This window comes from Thermobia domestica, chromosome 8 (assembly GCF_964235325.1).
Source record: "Thermobia domestica chromosome 8, izTheDome1.hap1.1, whole genome shotgun sequence".
Taxonomy (NCBI): Eukaryota; Metazoa; Arthropoda; class Insecta; order Zygentoma; family Lepismatidae; genus Thermobia; species Thermobia domestica.
Genome location: NC_137461.1, coordinates 295,166,688 through 295,187,496, shown reverse-complemented (window position 1 = coordinate 295,187,496; position 20,809 = coordinate 295,166,688). Strand labels below are relative to the sequence as shown.

At 35.1% G+C, this 20,809-nt stretch overlaps 1 protein-coding gene across 1 annotated transcript in view; it reads right to left on the bottom strand.

The window, feature by feature from the left end:
* Positions 1-4,318: 4,318 nt before the first annotated feature.
* Positions 4,319-20,809, bottom strand: part of LOC145693732 (sulfotransferase 1C4-like) — a 63,865-nt gene continuing 47,374 nt past the window's right edge. Inside the window, exons 5-8 of the mRNA XM_081770026.1 lie at positions 18,733-18,859; positions 15,062-15,156; positions 10,615-10,795; positions 4,319-5,207 (exon numbers count right to left, since the gene is read on the bottom strand). Of these exons, the coding sequence (XP_081626152.1) occupies positions 5,101-5,207; positions 10,615-10,795; positions 15,062-15,156; positions 18,733-18,859 (510 nt within the window). The 3' untranslated portion in view covers positions 4,319-5,100. The remainder of the gene's footprint in view (positions 5,208-10,614; positions 10,796-15,061; positions 15,157-18,732; positions 18,860-20,809) is intronic.

Sequence of the window (20,809 nt, the reverse complement as noted above, 5' to 3'; positions counted from 1 at the left end):
GGCGTCCAGGTAGTCGTATGTTAAGAGTCTGGGCAGGAAAACTAGCGTTCCGAACACAGTAAATCTAATCAAAGTCGAAATTACTCTTTAATGGATTATCCATCGCAACTAATAACTACAACATTAACTAAGGCGAAGTGCTCTCTAAGTTAGAGCAAGGTAAACTTCTTGTAAAAATGAAATCGTGGTTCGTGCTCCTACGTGTTGACTCGTCTTTCTTGCGATGCGGGCTCACTCTTCCAAAAGTCTCTCAAAGGTTTTTTGTTCGATGTCCCTTCCGGGTTGATATCCTGGGTCGTTGACTATTTCTTCAGTTTCGATGAAAAGTGCGTGCTCATAGATTAACCAAAGGTGAGGTGATGATAGGAATGCTGACAGGGAAACAATCTGTCGTTTTCATTGATTGAGAAATTACACGTATAAGAAAGAAATGACAGACAGCAAGAAAACTTCCTAGTAGGAAAAGCAAATGAACTTAGAGGAAAAAAAACGAAAAGTGATTGAACATTAAATGAACGATTATGCTTTCGACTGTAATGAATTTTGAAGTAAAATGTCCCGAACTCCAAAATAAAATGTATCATTATGAGTCCAAATACACATATCTTCAATACACATATACAATAATATTTCTGAAGTAATTGTATATCTACACTGATAATGCGAGCTTCAATATGATTGATATGATGATGATTGGTAGGGCTACTAGGGCGATCCCAGAAATCATTTAAACACGATAGTAGTATTCCGTGTATTATGTTCATCCTGTTTCAGTTCACGGCCTGTTGACCAGAAATAACACCCTATTTTCGGTTTGACATAACGATTCCATCATTGAATGGTGTTAGAAAAATATTTTCTGTGATTTTGTCAATATGTCAAACGCATATGAAAGGCTGTACGCACATCATTATTGTAAGAGTGTAGTTTTTAATTTCCAATCGCTTGGTCCATATTCTGGTTTAATACACATGTGAAATTTTATGGTACAATAAAGGGCAGCATGGTCACTGAACGCTGGAACAAAAATATCTTGAATTACTGAAACACTAGAAATGTAGAAAAAAGTCATATGTAACCTTAATAAAGTACTATCTCATTCTTTGTCTGATAGCAGTGACGGAAACAAGTAGAAACCTCTCTGAGTATGACACAGCGAGGATTGCACTCAAAACTCTTGAATGTGTTAGAAGCAGATGCTGTCTTGCGGGTCCGTTGACTGGATCGGGTAATGTGTGTTAAGGTACAGTCCTAGCAAGATTACATCTATCCGGATGATAATTGAAGTACACCCGATGACAGCCTAGTAAATGGCCTTCCGCAGTGCTCAACGTGTCATTAATTAATCTCTTGCATGCATTGTTTTGAATTTTACAAAATCCTGTCAGTAAACGAAAAAAAGAGAATCTTATGAAAGAAAAGGTTCCATCTGCTATTGAATCTTTTCAAGTTTGAAGGGACAGCAAGTAATTAGGTCTCCAACTTAGCTTACTAAATGGAGCGGCGTTCATTGAACAATGAAATTAAATTCACGTTTCTCATTTGAGACATATTCCATTTCTAAGATCCTTATCTAGTACTCCATTCAGAGATTAAAAGATTCATCTCCAAATATTGTAAATAAATATTATAGTGTAAGAAAACAAAGCTTTCCGTAAAAACTATAAGTTCCTTTCTCTCACAACTTTGGTAATTCAACTTGTTCCCCTTGTGGTTTGAAAACCCCAAATGTTCTTTTATACTCTTCGAAGACCCGAATTTGTGTAGTCTGCAACACTACTACTTACGTACTTATCTTTAATCTCCAACCACAGGGGATTACATATTTTACCCTCCTTCGAAATTGGCTTTCGGGTTCGCCAGCGTTTGTAAAATAGTTATCTAAGAAAAAAACTTAGGGCTAAAGACGATCAGAGCAAAATGCTGCCGGCATTACACCCCCCCTACATGCCCACGTCCAGAATGTAAGAAGACTTACTCCCCCATTACTCATGGAACTCCTTGGCTTGTCCTACGCTATTTAATGGGAGAGATCTACGCTATTTAAAACTTTTTTATGCGTACTTTAAGGGGAGCGAGAGGATTTCAAAGGAGAAAAGGTGGGTTTAAAGTTTATTCCAAGAACGATTACTCATGTTAGAAACGGTTTGAAATGTTTCAGTTTAACGTCCGACGATTGTGTCCTTTAGGCTAAGGGAGACGAAAGATTAGGTCAAGTGCATGATGATAGGAGAATCTGGCAGGAAACGGAAGCACTCTGAGAGAACCAACAGACATGATGTTTCCTATCACAAACTAACTTGGATGGGGATCGAACCAGGGATCCTACACACCAGACATACGCACTCTAACACAGTTTCACCGTGCCCCACTACTCATGTTAGAAAATAAACTCAATATTTAAGTGGATTTTCAAAAACAAGTAGTCAAACACTTATGATTTACAATCTGAAAAATATACTGCGGGGTTAAGATATCCCAATAGGGTAGGAAGTGTGTGACAAGTAAAAACCATTAGTTTCAATTTTATTTATATACTTAAATAGATCATGCAGGATCCTTTAAACAACGGTACTTATTTCAACTCTCTATAGTTATTTTAAGCCGAAGTATTATAACGCTGACTTTCAGACATAAATATAGCTGATACCTTCAGGAGAGAAGAAAGATAATAATAATAATAATAATAATAATAATAATAATAATAATAATAATAATAATAATAATAATAATAATTGTGATGTATTCTCGTGTAGACTAATCATCACAAATTTCAGAAGTGGTTCAGAAACCATTCGCTTCAAATCTAAACTATTTGAAATGAATTGCTTCACATAGAATGTGCAGCCGCCCCTTGTAAGCTCAGATAAGGAATGAATAAGTTGTACATTGGGGATGTTAAAGCTGACAAGTTGCGCCCAGGATTTTGTAATACTTTGTATTTGGTAGTGGGTAAAATACGGTATCTGGCCTGTGTTGCACTTAAATAAAACTGAACACTTACAAAATGATACAGATTTTGATGTTGAAAAGGTAGAAATTGTTGTGAAGGTAAATAGCTATTAGGATTGGTTAAGCTACTAGCACTTACTTCGCAGACTTCGGTGTTATTATCCTTATCGTTTCTTCGGAAGGTTGGTGCTTGTCCACTCGTAGATCTCCTTGGTCTGTCCTTTCAAGTGAACGGTGAAGCAGATGAAAATTAAGAGGTAGTGCGACTCAAACAAAGAAGTCAGTGTCTTAGCTGTGGTTGATTCAACCAAGATTGAAGTTACTTTGTAAACGACAACACATTGTTAGCAACAACTAAACAACGTTAGTGATGACAAATGCTCTTAGTGCTAGAGCAAGGTATAACTGTCAGAAAACTCAAAATCGTTGCTCGCGCTGTTACAATTTTGCTTTTCTTGGAATCCAACCTCGACTACCCGTTCCAAAACTCTTCCAATCCTTTTGTTTAACGTTCCTTCCGGGTTATTTCCTAGTAAATTGACAGTTTCTTCTGTCTCGTTGAAAAGTGCATACTACATAGATTAACCATAGATCAGGTGATGACAGGAATGCGGACAGGGAAACAATCTGCTGTATTATTGATTCAGAGGTTACATATGTAAGAATAAGACGATAGACAGCAAAAAAACTTACTTGTTTGTAAAGAAAATGAACTTTTAAAAAACGCAATTGTAACGCGACTTCAATAATCAAATGATGATACTTTTCATTGACTTCAATTTAAATTAAAATATCCCAATGTTTGAAATAAAATAAATCAAAATGTATGCAAATACATAACAAATTCGCTGAACAGAGAGATACTCTGTTAATAACAATAACCTTGGATTCATGTGTTTCGCAAGAATCGCTTGCACCCTTATCCTTTGAACGAAAATATTTAACATACGAAATTTCTACAAATCCTTAATGCTACTGCAATCTCTGATGATCACCTGAAATTATGCTCGATTCAAACGTCTTCAAAGTGTATAATCTCTTTCTTTCGAACAAAAGGAAAACCCTCATGTTGTTATCTTAGGACTCTTGAAATAAAGGGTTGAGTGCCAGAGTAGCTTATGTGCTACGTTCGTACTTGCGAGAAAATTTAACTTGAAGCCGTAAGCTTTACGACCGTAACAATAAACCACCCTCTTCCCAGCACTGAATAAGCCCTATTTCCCGATAAGTTAATGTCTCTTTGGGTAAAGTATGACATCTAGTGCCGGATCCAGAACCTAACTGAGAAATATCTATTTTGGAACTCAGGCAAATCTGGCACCCAACTCAACACAGTATTTAAAAGAAATATAAACAAAATAGTAATAACCAAAATATTTATTGGGCTGCAACTGATCTTTGTACAGTTATCAGGAAAATTGCATACCAGCACATAAATATTCTCCCAAGTACTTTGGAAGTTTTCCTAACGTAGAAAAATAGTTACAGTCTAGCTTAAAATGCTAACCTTCCACCATTCTTTGAAACGTTATGTATCTCAATGAAATTAAGTGAAATAAACATAAATCCTCTTGGGCTAATAGAGATCTTTATTTTAGGCCAAGGTATTAAAGTCCGCCACTGATATATTGTCTTCTAAAGAGAGGTGGGTGTCTATTAAAAAAATACTGTACTATATCGAAAATCGTAGTTAAATTGGCCTGTAATATTTTCCATTGTACAAGCTTTCTTTTAGTAGACTTACTTAAATCCGATTTAACCTACTCGCTGACCAAAACAACGCGTTTAATGTAAATATTATTAAAGTGTAAATGGTTTCGCCAATTATCCACTTGGCTTCAGCAGACGCTATCTGATTATGTGTCTGATGAAGCCGTTGGCGAAAGTGTTACACGTTAATAACTTTGACAATAAACGAATTGTTTTGATCAGCGAGTAGTTTAAATCGGATTTAAATTGGCCTGGTATTATATTTAAAAATATTGCCAACAGAAAATGTAAATAAAGTATTTAGATTAGCTGCCAATTTAGAAAATTTAATTTGTATTTGGTTAAGCAGTACTGATGTATTACTGATGTATTTCAAGCCAACGTATGTATTACTGCTTGAAATGTACGACTACTCAGTACATGATAAACACATGATATTCACAGAGGGAATCGTAGATCAGTGCTTTTCAAGTTCTCTTCGATCCATTTGTCCGCTCTGGCCAACAACTCTGGAGTAAACTCTTCATTCCAACTACCCACTTGGCCTACAACAAAGAAGAGAAAGTATGTCATTACATTTAACATTTCCTATCAATCACTTTAATACAGTAGATTATCGAAAACTCGGCCTAACGTTTACCGAACGGTGGTCGAGTTTGTGAAAATGACAGGTTATCGGGAATAGGGTTAAAAAGGAATAAATACGAGTGTTTCCTCAGCAAATACAGTACTGTACTTGTATGTATTTGTTACTTGAGATACCCAATTACCGTTAAAAAAAGGAAAAGTATGTACTTTATGAAAGCATAGAGCCTTTACTTTAGGCCTACATGAAAATGAAAATTAATGTATACACAGTGTACAGTAATTTACCTGATAAGAGAGATCTCCGAGAAATACACGGCAATGACCTTGAACGGGTCTGCGTGCGGAATTTCGCCCTGCCAGTGTTTGCCCGACTTATCCGAACTGTCGAGTTATTGAGTGCCTGGTTTTAGGAACTCTACTGTAATAGCCAACGTATGTATTACTGCTTGAAATGTACGACTACTCAGTACATTTACTATTGCTAGTACTACTACTACTACTACTGTAATAATAATAATAATAATAATAATAATAATAATAATAATAATAATAATAATAATAATAATAATAATAATAATAATAATCCTTAAGATTCTTCATTCCGGCGAAATTAAAATACCGCTAATTTTACAGTAATTATGTGATATCTTCAAATAGATAAAAGATAATCGAAATGTGGAACAAGAGCGCCCTAGACAATATTATTTTACATAAGAAACCGTTATCACGACTCACTTATCTGCTTTTGATTTCGAGCAATTTTAAAAACGGCATTTAATTTCGCGTTTCTAAATAGCTGAAAACGGAAAGCCACTAGGTGACTTGTGATAACGGTACCTCACGCAAAATAATATTGTCTAGGGCGCTCTTGTTCCATATTTCAATTATCTTGTATCTATTTGAAGATAGCACATAATTACTGTAAAATTAGCGGTATTTTAATTTCGCCGGGATGAAGACTCTTAATTGAGTGCTGCGAATATCTTGTGAGCAAGAAGATAATATTTTGTATGGCATGAGGGTAAAACAATAAAAAAATGAAACGGAAGTCAATAAATTGGAGTAAGTTTATTGCCATGCTATTAAAATATTCAATCTTTCTGGACTCAATCTGTTCGAAATTAACAGACTAAGGAAGAACGAAATACAAGCAATAGTTTTAGATTGATCTATATACCTTCTAGCTGATTAATATTGAAACCTAGAATATATATATTTTTATACTTAATACTATTTACGAGTAATTAGCATATATTTTATAAATTTTCTTGTTTGTTGATTCTCAATGCGTTGTTGTTACTACAAAAATTTTTAAAATATTTTAATTACTATAAATTTAAAAAGCCTTCTAGTTGATTAATAATGTTCTATTATATTTGTATTTATATGTTATTAGTTATCCTACCAAAATATTTTAAGATATTCTTCTTTTACAAGGAATGTCAACGATTTGTTAAAGAGTGCATCTGTATTCTTTGAAGCGTCGTCTATCGAAGACCCGGGTTCCAATTGACATGGATTCTTTCAAGGAACAAAGGACAAACACTAAGTTATGAATTAAGTTATGGAAATTACTAACAGAGACTTACCGTAATAGATTATGAGAACTATTTTCCGACAGAATACTCTAGATCAAAATCTGCTGGATCATTTCGTGATTGACACGCAGCACATCTGCCATCATGGGAATGGTCATACGAAGTTTCGACTGCAGCAGATCGCGAACACGGTCGATATTATCATCTGAATGTCTGATTGACGATTATTTATTACTAGGATAATCAGAAACGTCTACACATCCATCACAAAATCGGGCGTACCATTCAAACACAGGACCACAAAATAAGACATTGTTGTGGTAAATTGTTCTATCTCGTAAGTCTCTTTTGCTGATTTCCCTAACTTACTGACTATATCGTAAGTCTCTCTTGCTGATTTTCCTAACTTTCCGATTATCTCGTAAGTTTCTGTTGCTGATTTCCCTAACTTTCTGATTATGTCGTAAGTCCCTGTTGATGATTTCCTTAGCTTTTACACTATCTCATCAGACTCTGTTGCTAATTTTTTTAACTTTCTGATTATGTAATAAATCTCTGTGACTGATTCTTTTTTTAATTTCCGATTATCTCGTAAGTCTCTGTTGCTGAATTTTCTAACTTTCTGATTATCTCGAAAGGCTCTCTTGCTGATTTCCTTAACTTTCTGATTATCTCGCAAGTGTATGTTGCTGATTTCCCAAACTTTCTGATTATCTTGTAAGTCTATGTTGCTGATTTTCCTAACTTACAGCAAAATTTAATGCTCGCCCTTTATTCCATGGAAGAATCCATGACAGTGGGAATCCATGACAGGGTGTCTTCGGTGGTCAACGTTTACAAGGGGATAAGTAGTCTCGTTGTCAACTATTCACATTTTGTTCGAAAAAAGATTATGATAACATTAATATCACAGGATAAATAACTTTCTATGAACGGCAGTTCCAGAATTTTAATATCCTACTTTATATTTTCATGATAGCAAACACCTTCGGGATTAGCATAATATATTTGAGTTTAAAATCAGGTGTTTTCCCATTTCTTGGCAGTAGTTAAATCGTTCTTTGCAAGTTATATTCAAAATACTGTTTGAACCAAGTATTGATGTGATGTAATTAGTAGCCACCCACCAATTGGACGACATGGTAGGGGAGCGAGATTTACTACCGTCCTACCCTTTTCTATGCGGCTGAGCCTTTGTCAAATTGGTCCCTGAGTAAATCGGATCGGAATGTACGCCAAGTTGCCTCCTTTGAGATGAGATCATGGAGTTGTGGAATCTTACCTTACACTATTGTAACACTATTTTTCAATTCCCATTGTCGCAAGGAGAAGATGAATAATGGAAACAACTTTAGTAATATTGTTTCTACAAAATGCACTTTTGTGTATGGTGTGTTTGTATGCGTGTAGGATAGAGAAAGAGAGAGAGAGAGAGATAGTGCACGTGGAGTAAGATAAAGAAATGGGAACAAAACAAAACATATCGTTTGCAATTCTAAGGTTGAGGGCTATGCTTGATACAATCATAAGTGAATATCTTGTTCTAAATTTTAAATAGCATCCAGTGCCATTTCTTTACTTTACCTCAACAAATGAGCGACTCAGTGAACATAATGCTAAGCGCCAGTTTCGGTGAAATTGAGTTATTAAGTGGAATGGGTTAGGATTGAACCATAGAACAGTATGTAGGTAATTTTATTTCGGAAATGTACCTGCAGACTGAAGAAGATTCTTTGGCATATGCCATTGCCTTGAATTGCATGGGAATGTTGAACCTTCTTTCCCACTTTGCTTAAAAATTAAAAAAATATGTAACGTACCATTATGTTTCCTCGGGACATTCATCTTTTTAAGTGTAGTTTCATTCCCATCAATAGAAGGGCGGGCCACAGAAGGTAACGCCTTCTCTTGGGCCACTGACATCAATTTAACTGTAGTAAAAAGGTATTAGGAGGGGTGCGAAAATTATTTATTGAATGATTTATTGTCAATAATACATCAAAATGCGATGAGAGATGAAATGAAGATAGCAATGCTGCTCATATACAGTAACATAAGGACATATGATGTTATCTGAGACAAGGGTGTTAATCTTCTCCTCTGGGGCTATTCAGAGCGGGTTAAGACAATGAAAGCCTGTTAGTGAGAATAAAGGAATGCAAGGGTGAAATTATGTGCAATAGAAGTGCGGATGGTGATAGTAAATGCGACGATGTGTATTGCAGAGAGAAGTGACATAATCACGTTCATGAAATGCAAGAAGATGATTGGCTGGTGAATATGCGTAACGTGGTATAGCTGATCTAATGTCTCATAAAGGATCAAGTGAGGAGCTTTAATACGGTGTTGAGCGTAGCGTCAGCGGAGACGGAAGAGATGCTCTAAAAGAGTAGGGTTAATTATACAGTGATAGACTTCTTGTGTTGGAGTTCGTGCGGGCAATTAGTAGGCAAAGCTCAAGACATGACGTTAGAGAGCCTGTAATTTGTCATAGAATTTTGACGATATGTTCTTGAGTAAGAGTAGAACGAACAAAGAACTTGTATGCATAAAGTATAAGGTTCATACTTAGGCCCCAGTAATGTTCCTCGTAAACTACGCAACAAATTGATTCTTCGGCGTATATTAGCTTCTTAATTTCTAGAGATGAACTTTCCAATTGAGATGATTATCGAAGCTGACGCCAAGATATTTAACGCTATTTTGCAACAGAATTGTGAACCTAGGAGTAATGTCATTCATTTTTTAAAAAAATGCAATGTCATTCTCATCTGAAGAAGGGGGCGCCGCAGAAGGTAACGTCTTCTCTTCGGCCATGAGTATTCATTTGTTTGTAGTTTCATATTGTAATGTTTGGTAGAGTCAAAAGATAGACCGGGTGTCTTTTCCCCTTCAACAAGTTTTATTACAAAATATAATATAATATATACAAGTGTCTCTAATTCAATGTCTCTTCCTCAATGACCAAGTGAAGGAATACTAAATGTTTTGCCGGGTGCCCCTTCCACTCATGGCAGTTTCCAGAACACTTTGGCAGGTTGTAGGTTAGACTTGGATTATAAGTTTAAGATGGATCCCTAGTCCAGTGCGACATAGGGTAAAGAAGAGGTGCTCCTAGTCCACAGCGACATAGGAAAGTAAAGGTTAGGCGATCAGTTGGTCGACTGATGCTGGGTCCCTCGGTGGTCCTCCTTTTATTTGTCCTCCTCGGGTCCTTCGGTGAGGTCCGTCTGCTTTCTGTGTTCCTCGGTGTCTTCCGGGTTGGCCTGTTGTCTGCTAGGTTGTTTGTAATCATTAGCATGTGTTGAGCTGACACGTGCGTCTGTTGTGATGTGGGGATCCTTGCAATATACTCTCCTTTTAAGTACATTTTAAACAACATTGCTTTTCAAAGTTTTTTCGGGTATTATTAACGTTTTAGTCCTATTATTAATGTATTTTAATAAATTTCTAATTTTCTTAACTCAATAGAAACTACACCATTTCTTGTGGAAGGCAATATTTCCTAACTTTTCCGTTAGAGGTGCCACATAAAGGTATAGAGCCAGCAGTGAACCACTTTGTCATCTATTGAAGTAAGGCTTAACTATTTAATTATTTTTACAGTAAAACGATCAGATCCAATGAGAATTGTGTAAAAATATTGTGCAATCATCGGATTAAAATGTTTGTACAAACTATGAATTTTAAGTTACTATGAGTGTGGGTGAAATTCAACTTGTAGAATTTGACCCATACAAACAAACAAACAAAGAGAAAACTAACCTAAAAGAAGCACTATAAGAAAAAACTTAAAGAAATTCTCAGCTACATAGTGCGCCGGTACCTTTTCTAATAAACGGCTGCTCTCCTTCCCTCGCAATTCCGTTGACGACTGCTCCAACGTTTGCTGATGTATGTTTTTTGAAGTTCTTGATGTCCAAGTAATCGGCTAACCTATCAATTTCATCGTCTGAGTAGCTCTTGTTTAGGAATTTCGACACTCGCCTGATTCCAGATTTGAAATCCTTGAAAAAAAATTATGTAGATGTATTAGTAGTAATGAGTTTCGATTGAAAAAAAAAATGAAATGAAATATTTGAGTTTTACGTCCCACGATTATGCCGGTTAGGCTAAAGGAGACGATGATAATGAGAAATGAGTGAAATTGTGGAATGAAGAAAGTGGGAGGAAACGGGAGAACCCCGAGAAAACCCACGCACACGGTGTTTGTCCACCACAAAGTTCACTTGGCGGTGGCTGGGATCGAACCCGGGACCCCAAGCACCAGAGGTGAACGCTCTACCACTGAGCCACCGCGGCCCCAGTTTCTCGATTGAGAGGGGAAAAAAATGATACTTCAGATTTTAGCAGATTTTCATTATAAGCATTCCTTCACGTTTAACTACAAATTAATGATTATCAGGTTTGTTTAAAATATTTTATCCTAATTATTGTCCTAAATTGCAATTAGAGAATTTTATGCCGAACTCTGAAAATCAGAGGTTTTCAGAACAAAATATTTCAGATGCATATCCAGCAAATAAAGTTTTACCTCTATGTCAACCTTAGACAAAATCCGTTAAGTCGTATGGTTCGCGTGTTGTATATACTTCTGTCATTGTTTTTTTAAATAGAAATCAGGTAAAGGAACAAAAAATAGGGTTATGCACGGGTAAAAATGAGAGGGAACGCGAGAGGACGTCGTTCCTCCACTTCCAAAAATACCTATTGGTCCCTCCATTTCCTATAAATTTAGAATAGGCACAGATAGGCACGGGGAACGGGGTGACGTCATCCATTTTCAGATCCATTTTTATGCCTGGCGCTATGGAAGATTTTTGGATATGAGTTTTAAAACTGCCTTACTTTTTTTCTTTTTCTTTCTTCAGGTTCTGAAACTAAACAGACGATTTATTAGCAGAATAATACATAGTACTCGTTCTTCGCATGGGAGAAATACGTTTCATTTTGGACATAAAGGACTTAATTTGAATTTAAGTGACATCGAAATTGTCATTATTCGTCTCATCGACCCCGAAAACTATGGATTCGCTACTAATATTATCAATCATTTATATATCTCCCTCCCTAGGGCAAACATACGTCCCGTTTTAGGGACGTGTCCTGACCGTCCTGTTAGTAAATGTTAAAAAGTAATATTTGTTCCTTTTCATGCAAGTAAAAGAACTAAATAACAAACCCAGTACCTTTAATCCTTGTAAAGATATTAATAATTAATAATAACAAAGAGGCAAGAATTGAATTAAAGTCCCTACATTAAATATGATGGTAACAGCTCGCAGCACTGCTCGAAAGGCAGCACAGGTTTTAGCAATTGCTCTTTTTGTTTAGGTAGCAAGAACTTATTTTTTCACTGACCTGTTTCTCATTTCACATGATTTTAAAGAAACCAGAACCTGCCCCGTTTTCAGCTGAAAATTTTATGATCACCCTACTCCTACCCCTCCTACAAGTTGCGAGAATAAATTTGGATTTAAACATCATCGGATGTGTCACTATTCGTCTCAGCGACCCCGAAAACTAAACACTAATATTGGTCATTTTCAATCATTTATATATATCCCTCTCACCCAAGTTGCACCGTCAAAACGGAAATGATAAATACCATCCCACGCCCGAACCTCATGTATCCAGTAAATCTGATAGAGATCGGTTGGGTGGTTCAAACGGTACGAAGTTACAAACATAGTGACTTTGACTTTGATATATAGAGACTACCAAGTGCCCACATGTGTTACTGTGTTCTTTCTTCTTCACCTCTCAAATAGAGTACGTCTGAATTCGAGAATTCTCACGAAATTCGAACGCTTTATATCCGCATCGCAATGAACAACCCCCACCCCTTTTGCTTACATCCTACGTCAAACATGGAAAAGAGCTTAAACGCATGTTTACTAATTTTAAAAGAAAAGTCTAAATACAAAATTTCATTTCTCTAACTTTATGGGATTCTGAGATATGAATATCTTATTAATCTCCATCTTATATTCTTTCTATCTCTTTTCTTCCCTTGATAAGTCAATGTTAAGAAATGCTCAAATACAAATTTAATTATTTTAAATGAAAGGTCCAAATAGCAAATACTATGTCTGTGACCATGAGGAATTCCGTGATATGGGCATCTTTTTATATACCTTCAACGTAGAATTTCCAAAAATTCTTTCGTATTAGTACCTTACATCACAAATGTACCGTCCACAATGTTTGGTCTTGACGTTCATCAGTGTGTCATTCAGGATTTCCTTATGTATATAGAGATTAAAAATTCATGATGGTATCAAACTGCACTTAAGTGAATCCTATGAAAAAGGTCCTGTTGCATTACTGGGGGAGGACTGGAATGAATATTTCTAGTAATGAAGCAGATTATGGAATGTCTTTTCCTTTGCCATCATTAACAACTTTGAAGGGCATTAATTTAAATTAAATACGCAATTAATTCAACAACACTGAGAAAACATCGTATGTGGCGTACGTAAGAACATATTTTACATAGGTAAATCCAGTAGTTTTTAGACTTAACGTACAACAAACGTATAACTGAAAACACATGTTTTAATACTTCCCGAATAAGTGTTCCATCTATACGTACTTTCCGTATGAAACAATATAGGCGGTCAGGATTTCACATACAAATGGACGTATATAACATATAGTAGACGAAGGTAACATATGTATATGTATGTAATATACGGAAGATCGTTAGATGTCATACATCCTGCAAAGGCATGATGTAACTTCTAAGTGGGAAAAGTATGTAGCATATGCATAACGTATGCTTCGTATTGATTTTTATAGTAAACAAGAGGATTCCGTATATGTGTACAACATACCGCTGTCCAGATAACGGATTTTTCTCAGTGAACGGTACACTTATAATCTCATTTTATCTACCTTAAGACTGTAACTATTATGTAACATGGAGACATTGTACGAGCTTATAAATACATTATTTACAATCCACTAAACTGAAATACCGATTCCTCGCACACAGATACAATAGTTTTATGAAAAATATTTGAATTGTCTTTCCCCGTTAGGACGCGTATTTGAATCGAAATGAAATTATAAAAACTCAACTCCACCAAAGTGTTAAATCAGGGAACATGGTGCCTTAGTTCTAGAGCACTTACCGCTGGTGCGTGGGTTCCTTGCTTCGATCCCAGCCCAAGAAAGTTTGTGGTGGACAACATCATGTCCATGGCTTTTCTCGTGCTCTTTTCCTGTCTTCCCACTTTCTCATTTCACTAATCCTTCCATCATCATTCACTTCTTTTAATCATCGTCTCCTTTAACCTAAAAGGCATACTCGTGGGATGTTAAACTGAAAGATTTCATATCATTTCTAAGTGCTAAATATGTTGGAAAATACATTTCAAGCGGTGCAGTCGTCATTCTTTATGAAAAATTTAAACTCTCTTTCCCTCTTTAGGATACTCATTTCAGTCAAAGTGAAATGGCAAAGCCAGCGGCGTATTTACCATTTTGTTTCGGGGGGCTTTGCTAACTTTCAGGCGGGGGGTTTTGCTTGAAAATGTGAACATTCTGCAAGATATTTCATATACTTTACTATAGTAAGTAAGATTTCCGGGAGGGCTTAAGCCTGGAAGCCCCTCTAAATACGCCACTGAGCAAAGCACTCAAGTAAATCCAATTGCTAACTATTTTCATAAAATCGATTTATACGATACAACTACAACTTGTATTTCCTTATTTTTCATTTTATGAATACTAAACTGAACTATAATAGAAGTTGTACTGTTTCCCCCTTTACAAGTGAATTTTCGAAAGTGCTGAGACAAAGGTCCAATTATTTCAATAAAGAGTTTATATTCTGAGTTTTACCTTCTGAACATGAGAGTCTTCAGATATACTGCACTTTCGGTGTGCATTTTGAATACCTCTCATCTCTTACGATATATATTTTAATGAAACTCACATGATAAAATCACGCCTGAACCAAGTACTACGTTCAAAAATTCATTTCAAGCGCATACTATGTATGGATTTCTATCTCGGACAAACAGTCAACTTTATATATAAGATTATCATCTCCCTACCTTCTTCTTCGACACTAACATTTAGCTAAATATTTCTGTTATTAAACTAAGAAGTTTCCGTGACTCATGGTCCTTAACTAACATTCCTCTTTTTCCATGATTGAAACAAAAATATTATCGACAGAAATCTTCATTAACGTCTATAGAAAATGTGGCTTTACGAACTCATGGATTAACTGACTAAATCACTTTAGAAAATGTTAAGTTTACCTTCTTCATATCTTCATAAAATAAGAACAACACATTTGGATGATGTCGTTTCTCCCACCCTTCAATTGTGTGACGCCAATATGGGGACCATGGAACTACAAATAAAACAAATAATTACTACTATTTCATCAACAAACTTAATAATTTTATTAGGATAAAAGTTTAAACAACAGTCGAAACTATTTATTACACTTGAGTTATTCATGTGAAACTTGAAATTTAATATATAAATGAATACAGGATAAAATTAGCAGTAAATTAGATGATATTATTTTACTTTTTATCATTGATGTATCAGTACATTAATACCAACAGATAAGACAATTTACCTTCATATCTGAATCACTGGAACAAATATATATTTAAAGTTCATGTTGTGAATCAAAGTCTCTGCTGCTCTAATTCCTCGTAATATATTTGAATCTAATGTGTAATATGGACTTACATTATGTCTCATCACCAGCGACTACTGTATCGTTCCTAAAACGATTGACCTTCTTTACTAAAATGATGTGAATAGATTGAAGTTCTTTCTTGCTTTTGAGGTCACGTTAGTTGTCTCGAAACCCACTTTGGGAATACATTTCGGCAAAGTAAGTAAGTTTTCCAACACTAAGATGTGTCAATGTTTTTAAAACACTTTTTGAATAACAATTACTTGTCTATCACAAAGTTGAAATTCCTTGAGTTCATTTCAAGTTTAGCGTCCCTTTCAGTAGCGAGGCTATGTGAGACGTGGACCTATTGATTAACATGGAATCCGAATAACATGAATCGAACCCAGGTCTCCCACGCCAAAGGCGCGGACACTAACCGCTTAGCCACGAAGGATCTCTTTGAAATTTCTTATACGATGAACATTGACATTGTCAACTATTGTGATATTTCAGCTCATCTTAAACGAATCATCTTCTACCAACCATGTACTGGTTTGTGACAAGTGGGTCACTCCGTACCTTCATATAATATCCGAACTGGACATGTCGCCTGGCATCTTGACTAACTGACACAGCTACCATAAGAATAATAATTTTAAAAAAAACTGTGATAGATACTTAACAAAATTGTCTGTCATATTCAATAGATATATTCAAAACTAGTGATTCACTGAGGTAAAGTTTGATTATCATGTATACCTTCCTGGTATACATTTTAGTTATGTGTAAAGTATGTTTGTGACCCTAATAATTACAACAATGTTTGTATTAAAAAAGCACTATTTTTAAAGAAATTGAAAAGGTAAAATATATGGAATCAGAAACTATTTTATGTATGATAAACTTCGTCCGAATTATGTGACTAATGCATGAATATAATTTCCGTATTACATTTTGACTATGTTAACAACTGGTGCTATTTTGATAGAGCCAAGCCACGACCATTCCTTAGGGCTGTCCAAACATTAGCAAAAAAGATCAGACCGAATATTAAACACCTTACTGTCTCGCCGTTTATTGATTTATTTTTCTCATAATGCATTGGACAAACCTGCGGGAACGTCGTGGTTTGTATCTACCGTTAAAAGTCTTGGAGTGCTTCTGAATACGGAAGTTATAATCACGGTTTAACCAAATTCTTAGTACGACGCTAATCACACGCTAAGTTGTTTCTGAACATGGCCCATAATAACTTGAGATGTTCATCTGGTTTTAAAAAGATTACACTCTCGTACTAAAAAATAAATGTGAAATGTTTATTTATAGAAAATGAAATGAAATAAAATCTTTCACTTTAACGTCCCACGACTATATCCTTTAGACTAAGGGAGTCGGATGATTTAGGCACCTCCGGTGCTTGCGGTTCCTGGTTCGATCCCAGCTTGAGCCGTGTGGACTTTGTGGTGGACAAACACCGTGCTCGTGGGTTTTCTCGGGGTTCTCCCGTTTCCTCCCACTTTCTTCATTCCACCATCTCACTCATCTCTCATAATCACCGTTTCCTTTAGCCTAATCGACATAACCGTGGGACGTTAAACTTCAAGATTTCATTTTTTCATTTTCGGATGATTTAGGCAAGTGAATGACGATATAAGAATTAGGAGGAAACGGAAGATTGTGGGAAGAAACGGGAGTACCCCAACGGATACGATGTTGTCTACCACAAACTTTCTGGGCCGTGGATCGAACCAGGGATCCCATGCATAAGAGGTAAGCACTCTACCATTGAACCACTGTACTCTTGTTTAATTTTAGAGAATAATTCATTTCATACCTTCTCACACTCAATATCAGTTTTATATATTACAAGAGCTTATATGTATATTTAACTATAATGGCAAGTCGTTACTTGGGAGATATACCTTACAAATGAATACGAAAACAGAGGCACGTTGAAAGATATTCAAATATGAGAACATGTTAATATATTAGTTACATTAAAACAGTGTAATGTTAAAACATTAAATAGAAAGAATAAACAATATTTCCGAAATGTGAGTCATACAAACAACACAGACACATTATGTATGCTATGTAACAAAATTTGCAATTTATAATTGAATAAGTGAGTGGGAAAAAGAGAATATCTCAAAAATAAATGAGAACATTCCACGGTAGCAATTTATATATAATTAAATATCCAACCTTATTATGAATGTGGTATTTTCATAATTGAAAGATTTTAAGCTACAAAGTCCTATACAAATATCTTTTTACTGTTTTTCGTTTTCCAAAAGTATGATGTTAGAGAATGCTTTCCTTTTTCCATTCACCGATTGAATTGTGAGTGAGAAATGCTGTCAATAATGGATTAATTTTATCTCAGAAATCTGTGTGATAACAAAGATATAAGTATCTCAGAAATGTAGGCAATGTTAACAAAATGTGTATTGAAAATGTGTTTCTAAAAAGGGAATAAAACAAAAATAGAAGGGTGATTAATTTCATCTAATTAACGAAATTCATACTTTCTGAAAGCTTACGTAAATTTCTCTGAAAGTAGTTCCAATACGTTTCAAAATTTCCTTTAAAATCCATATTTGACAGCATCCGTTCAAGGTAGTAATAAGACACGGCAACGTCTTTCGGATTTCGTGCCGTGTAGATGACCTATCAAAAGAAAATAATTGCATTGTATTTAATTCTTTCTCCATAATAAACTCTATATACAGTGGATACAAAATTGCGCGAAATATAGTTTGAAGCACATAACGCAAGGACTACATAAGAAACGATAAGGAATTTCTTTGCTTAAAAACTAATAGCGTATATTAAAGAAAAAATTCCCATCATCATTAATTTAATGGTAATATTAAAACATTATTTTCACATGGGCTCGCCATCTTTCCAAAGCAAAATATAGGGACATTTTAAGCAACTATTGCAAGGAAAAAAGGAGGAAAATGTACCAGAGGTCCTTTCTCTGTAGTGATGTAATATATAGTGTGTCTTTTTAATAAAGAGAAATTCATACTTAATTAACTATTGAAAGGAAAAAATACAATTTATGTAATAGGCCCAGCAGTGTTATTTCCAGTTTCACAAGTGGAGGAGGGGGCAAGATTTTCAGATTAAGTAGAATTTCACGTTTTTGATTACTATATTACTATAATATTGTTTAAAATGTATCTATAAATGCCACACTTAAATAAAGATTAAGAATTTTACATTGTATAATATCCATGTGATTAGAGCATGCAGTATACAATGTACGTATGAATGAAATGTGCTTACGTAAGTCTTTCTCGAAGTAATCCCAATACTTTTCAAAGTTTCCTTGGTATCCCTGGACTTTCAGAAGGCGATTGTGGTGATAAAATGATACGGCTACATCTTTAGGGTTCCTAGCTACGTACACCACCTAATATGAGCATTATAAATGTTTTAGTATCATAATTTTTGTGTTAATATACAAATGTTATGTTCATCACATTCTAACTTTCAATATACAAAATAATGTTAATAATATACAAATGTTATGTTTATGAATGTCTAAGGTATGTACATCGTATGAAAACAAAACATATTGAGAGAGCAATGAACTAAGATCTAATTAAGAGAAAAAATATTGTAGATATGTTTTAATCTCTGCTGTATAGTAAAACTTTGCAGTTGAAATTCAGGAATACAGACCTCTCTTCCTGGAGCTCAAGCTAAAGACCAATATTGTGTTTACACCCTTGTAATAGCCCCCACACCTGCCCTATGTGTATACCCCTAAAGAATCGGAAAGGTCCACAAACAAAACTTCAGTAAAATGTGACTCGGGACTTTTCTGTAATCATTGATTCCTTAAGTAGTCAAAATTTGTATTTGGAAAGAGAAGTTCTTTGACTTTGAAGTCAACGTTCTCGCATCTCACACTTACACGATCCAGTGCATTTTCCCCGTTTCACATTCTATTTATAACTCATAAGTTAAAAGCAGCTATTTTCTCTTTTGCATTACTTTGCTCATAATGGAGAGAATTTGTTTCTGGACAATTTACGACGTTACAACCGATACCATGACCAACAAGATGAAAACTTTGAGCTATCAGCATAATGGCGTCGTTATATATTCAGAGTAAATGCGTTGTGAGAGTTGTAGAATCTATGTGAATAGTATAATTGCTACGTAAACCATTCCTCTCTGTTAATTAATGTAAAGTGTGCAGGTAAGATCCACTGAGCAAGATGAAACAGAAATTATTAAATTTTCGCTGCAACTCACGTCTCTAGGTAAAACTAAAGTTCCTCCATTGAGAGACTCAACATTCCACACACTAACAAGTGACTGTAGATTGAGTTCAGAGAGAATTCACAATTTAAGAATACTTACAAATTTTTAAGTTCACGTCTCTTTTAGCCTAGCAGGCCTATCCATGGGACGTTAAACTAAACCAAACCAAACAATCTATTTTAGTGGCAATTTACCACTGTTAGCCAATATGCGTTGGAGTATTAGCATTCTTGAGTATATGAGTAAAAGAGATTAGATTATCTTAGCTCAATTTTTTCAATTCTACTTTCATATTCCTAGTAATCAACGTAAACCAAATCTGCACACTTTTCTATTATTTGTCATTTGCTACGATTTGTTTATTTCTACCACACGTATGTCAGTATCTTTCGTAAAAGTAAAGCACTATGCTTTGTTGTGACTCTTGTTTAGTTGCGCAAGCTATGAGCCCAGAGGTTCCAGGTCTCTCCCAAAACTAACCTGGTCTATCTTTTACAATAGCACTGCAGACAAATTTTGGTGAAATTTCCAAAAAGAAAAAAAAACATTATTGTTTGTCACTTGTCCAGTATCTATAAAAATATGTAAACTCTCTCTTTCAAACACACACACACCGTTCGTGAAGAGTGCTCTTAATCTGCATTGAAGTATGTGAATCACGTATGAAATATCGTCTTGCGATAGTTTACTGCTGTCCTTTTCGAATAACCTGACTTGCAAAGAAGCCAAGGAGATTTGATACCAAACTGTAAATAGGGAAAAGTTCTCAAATCGTGAATTACTTGTAGAATATTGTACTGAATAGCTTTAGTAATCATTTAATAAGATATATATTTCATTGATAACAAGAATGTGCTATGTATGAAAGTGTTAATCTGTCGAGGTTTATGTGCCAAATGATAATAATTGGTTAACCTTTCTTACATAATTTTGTGAAGTTATGTACATGAACTATAATATTGAAATTTATAGCCTGTAAGTTCTTCATAATATTGTAACATTTATCTGTATTTTCATAGCTATTAAAGTGTTTGATCTTGGAAAGCACCTGCACTTGTATCATAGGGTTTGAAAATTTCGATTAATTCAC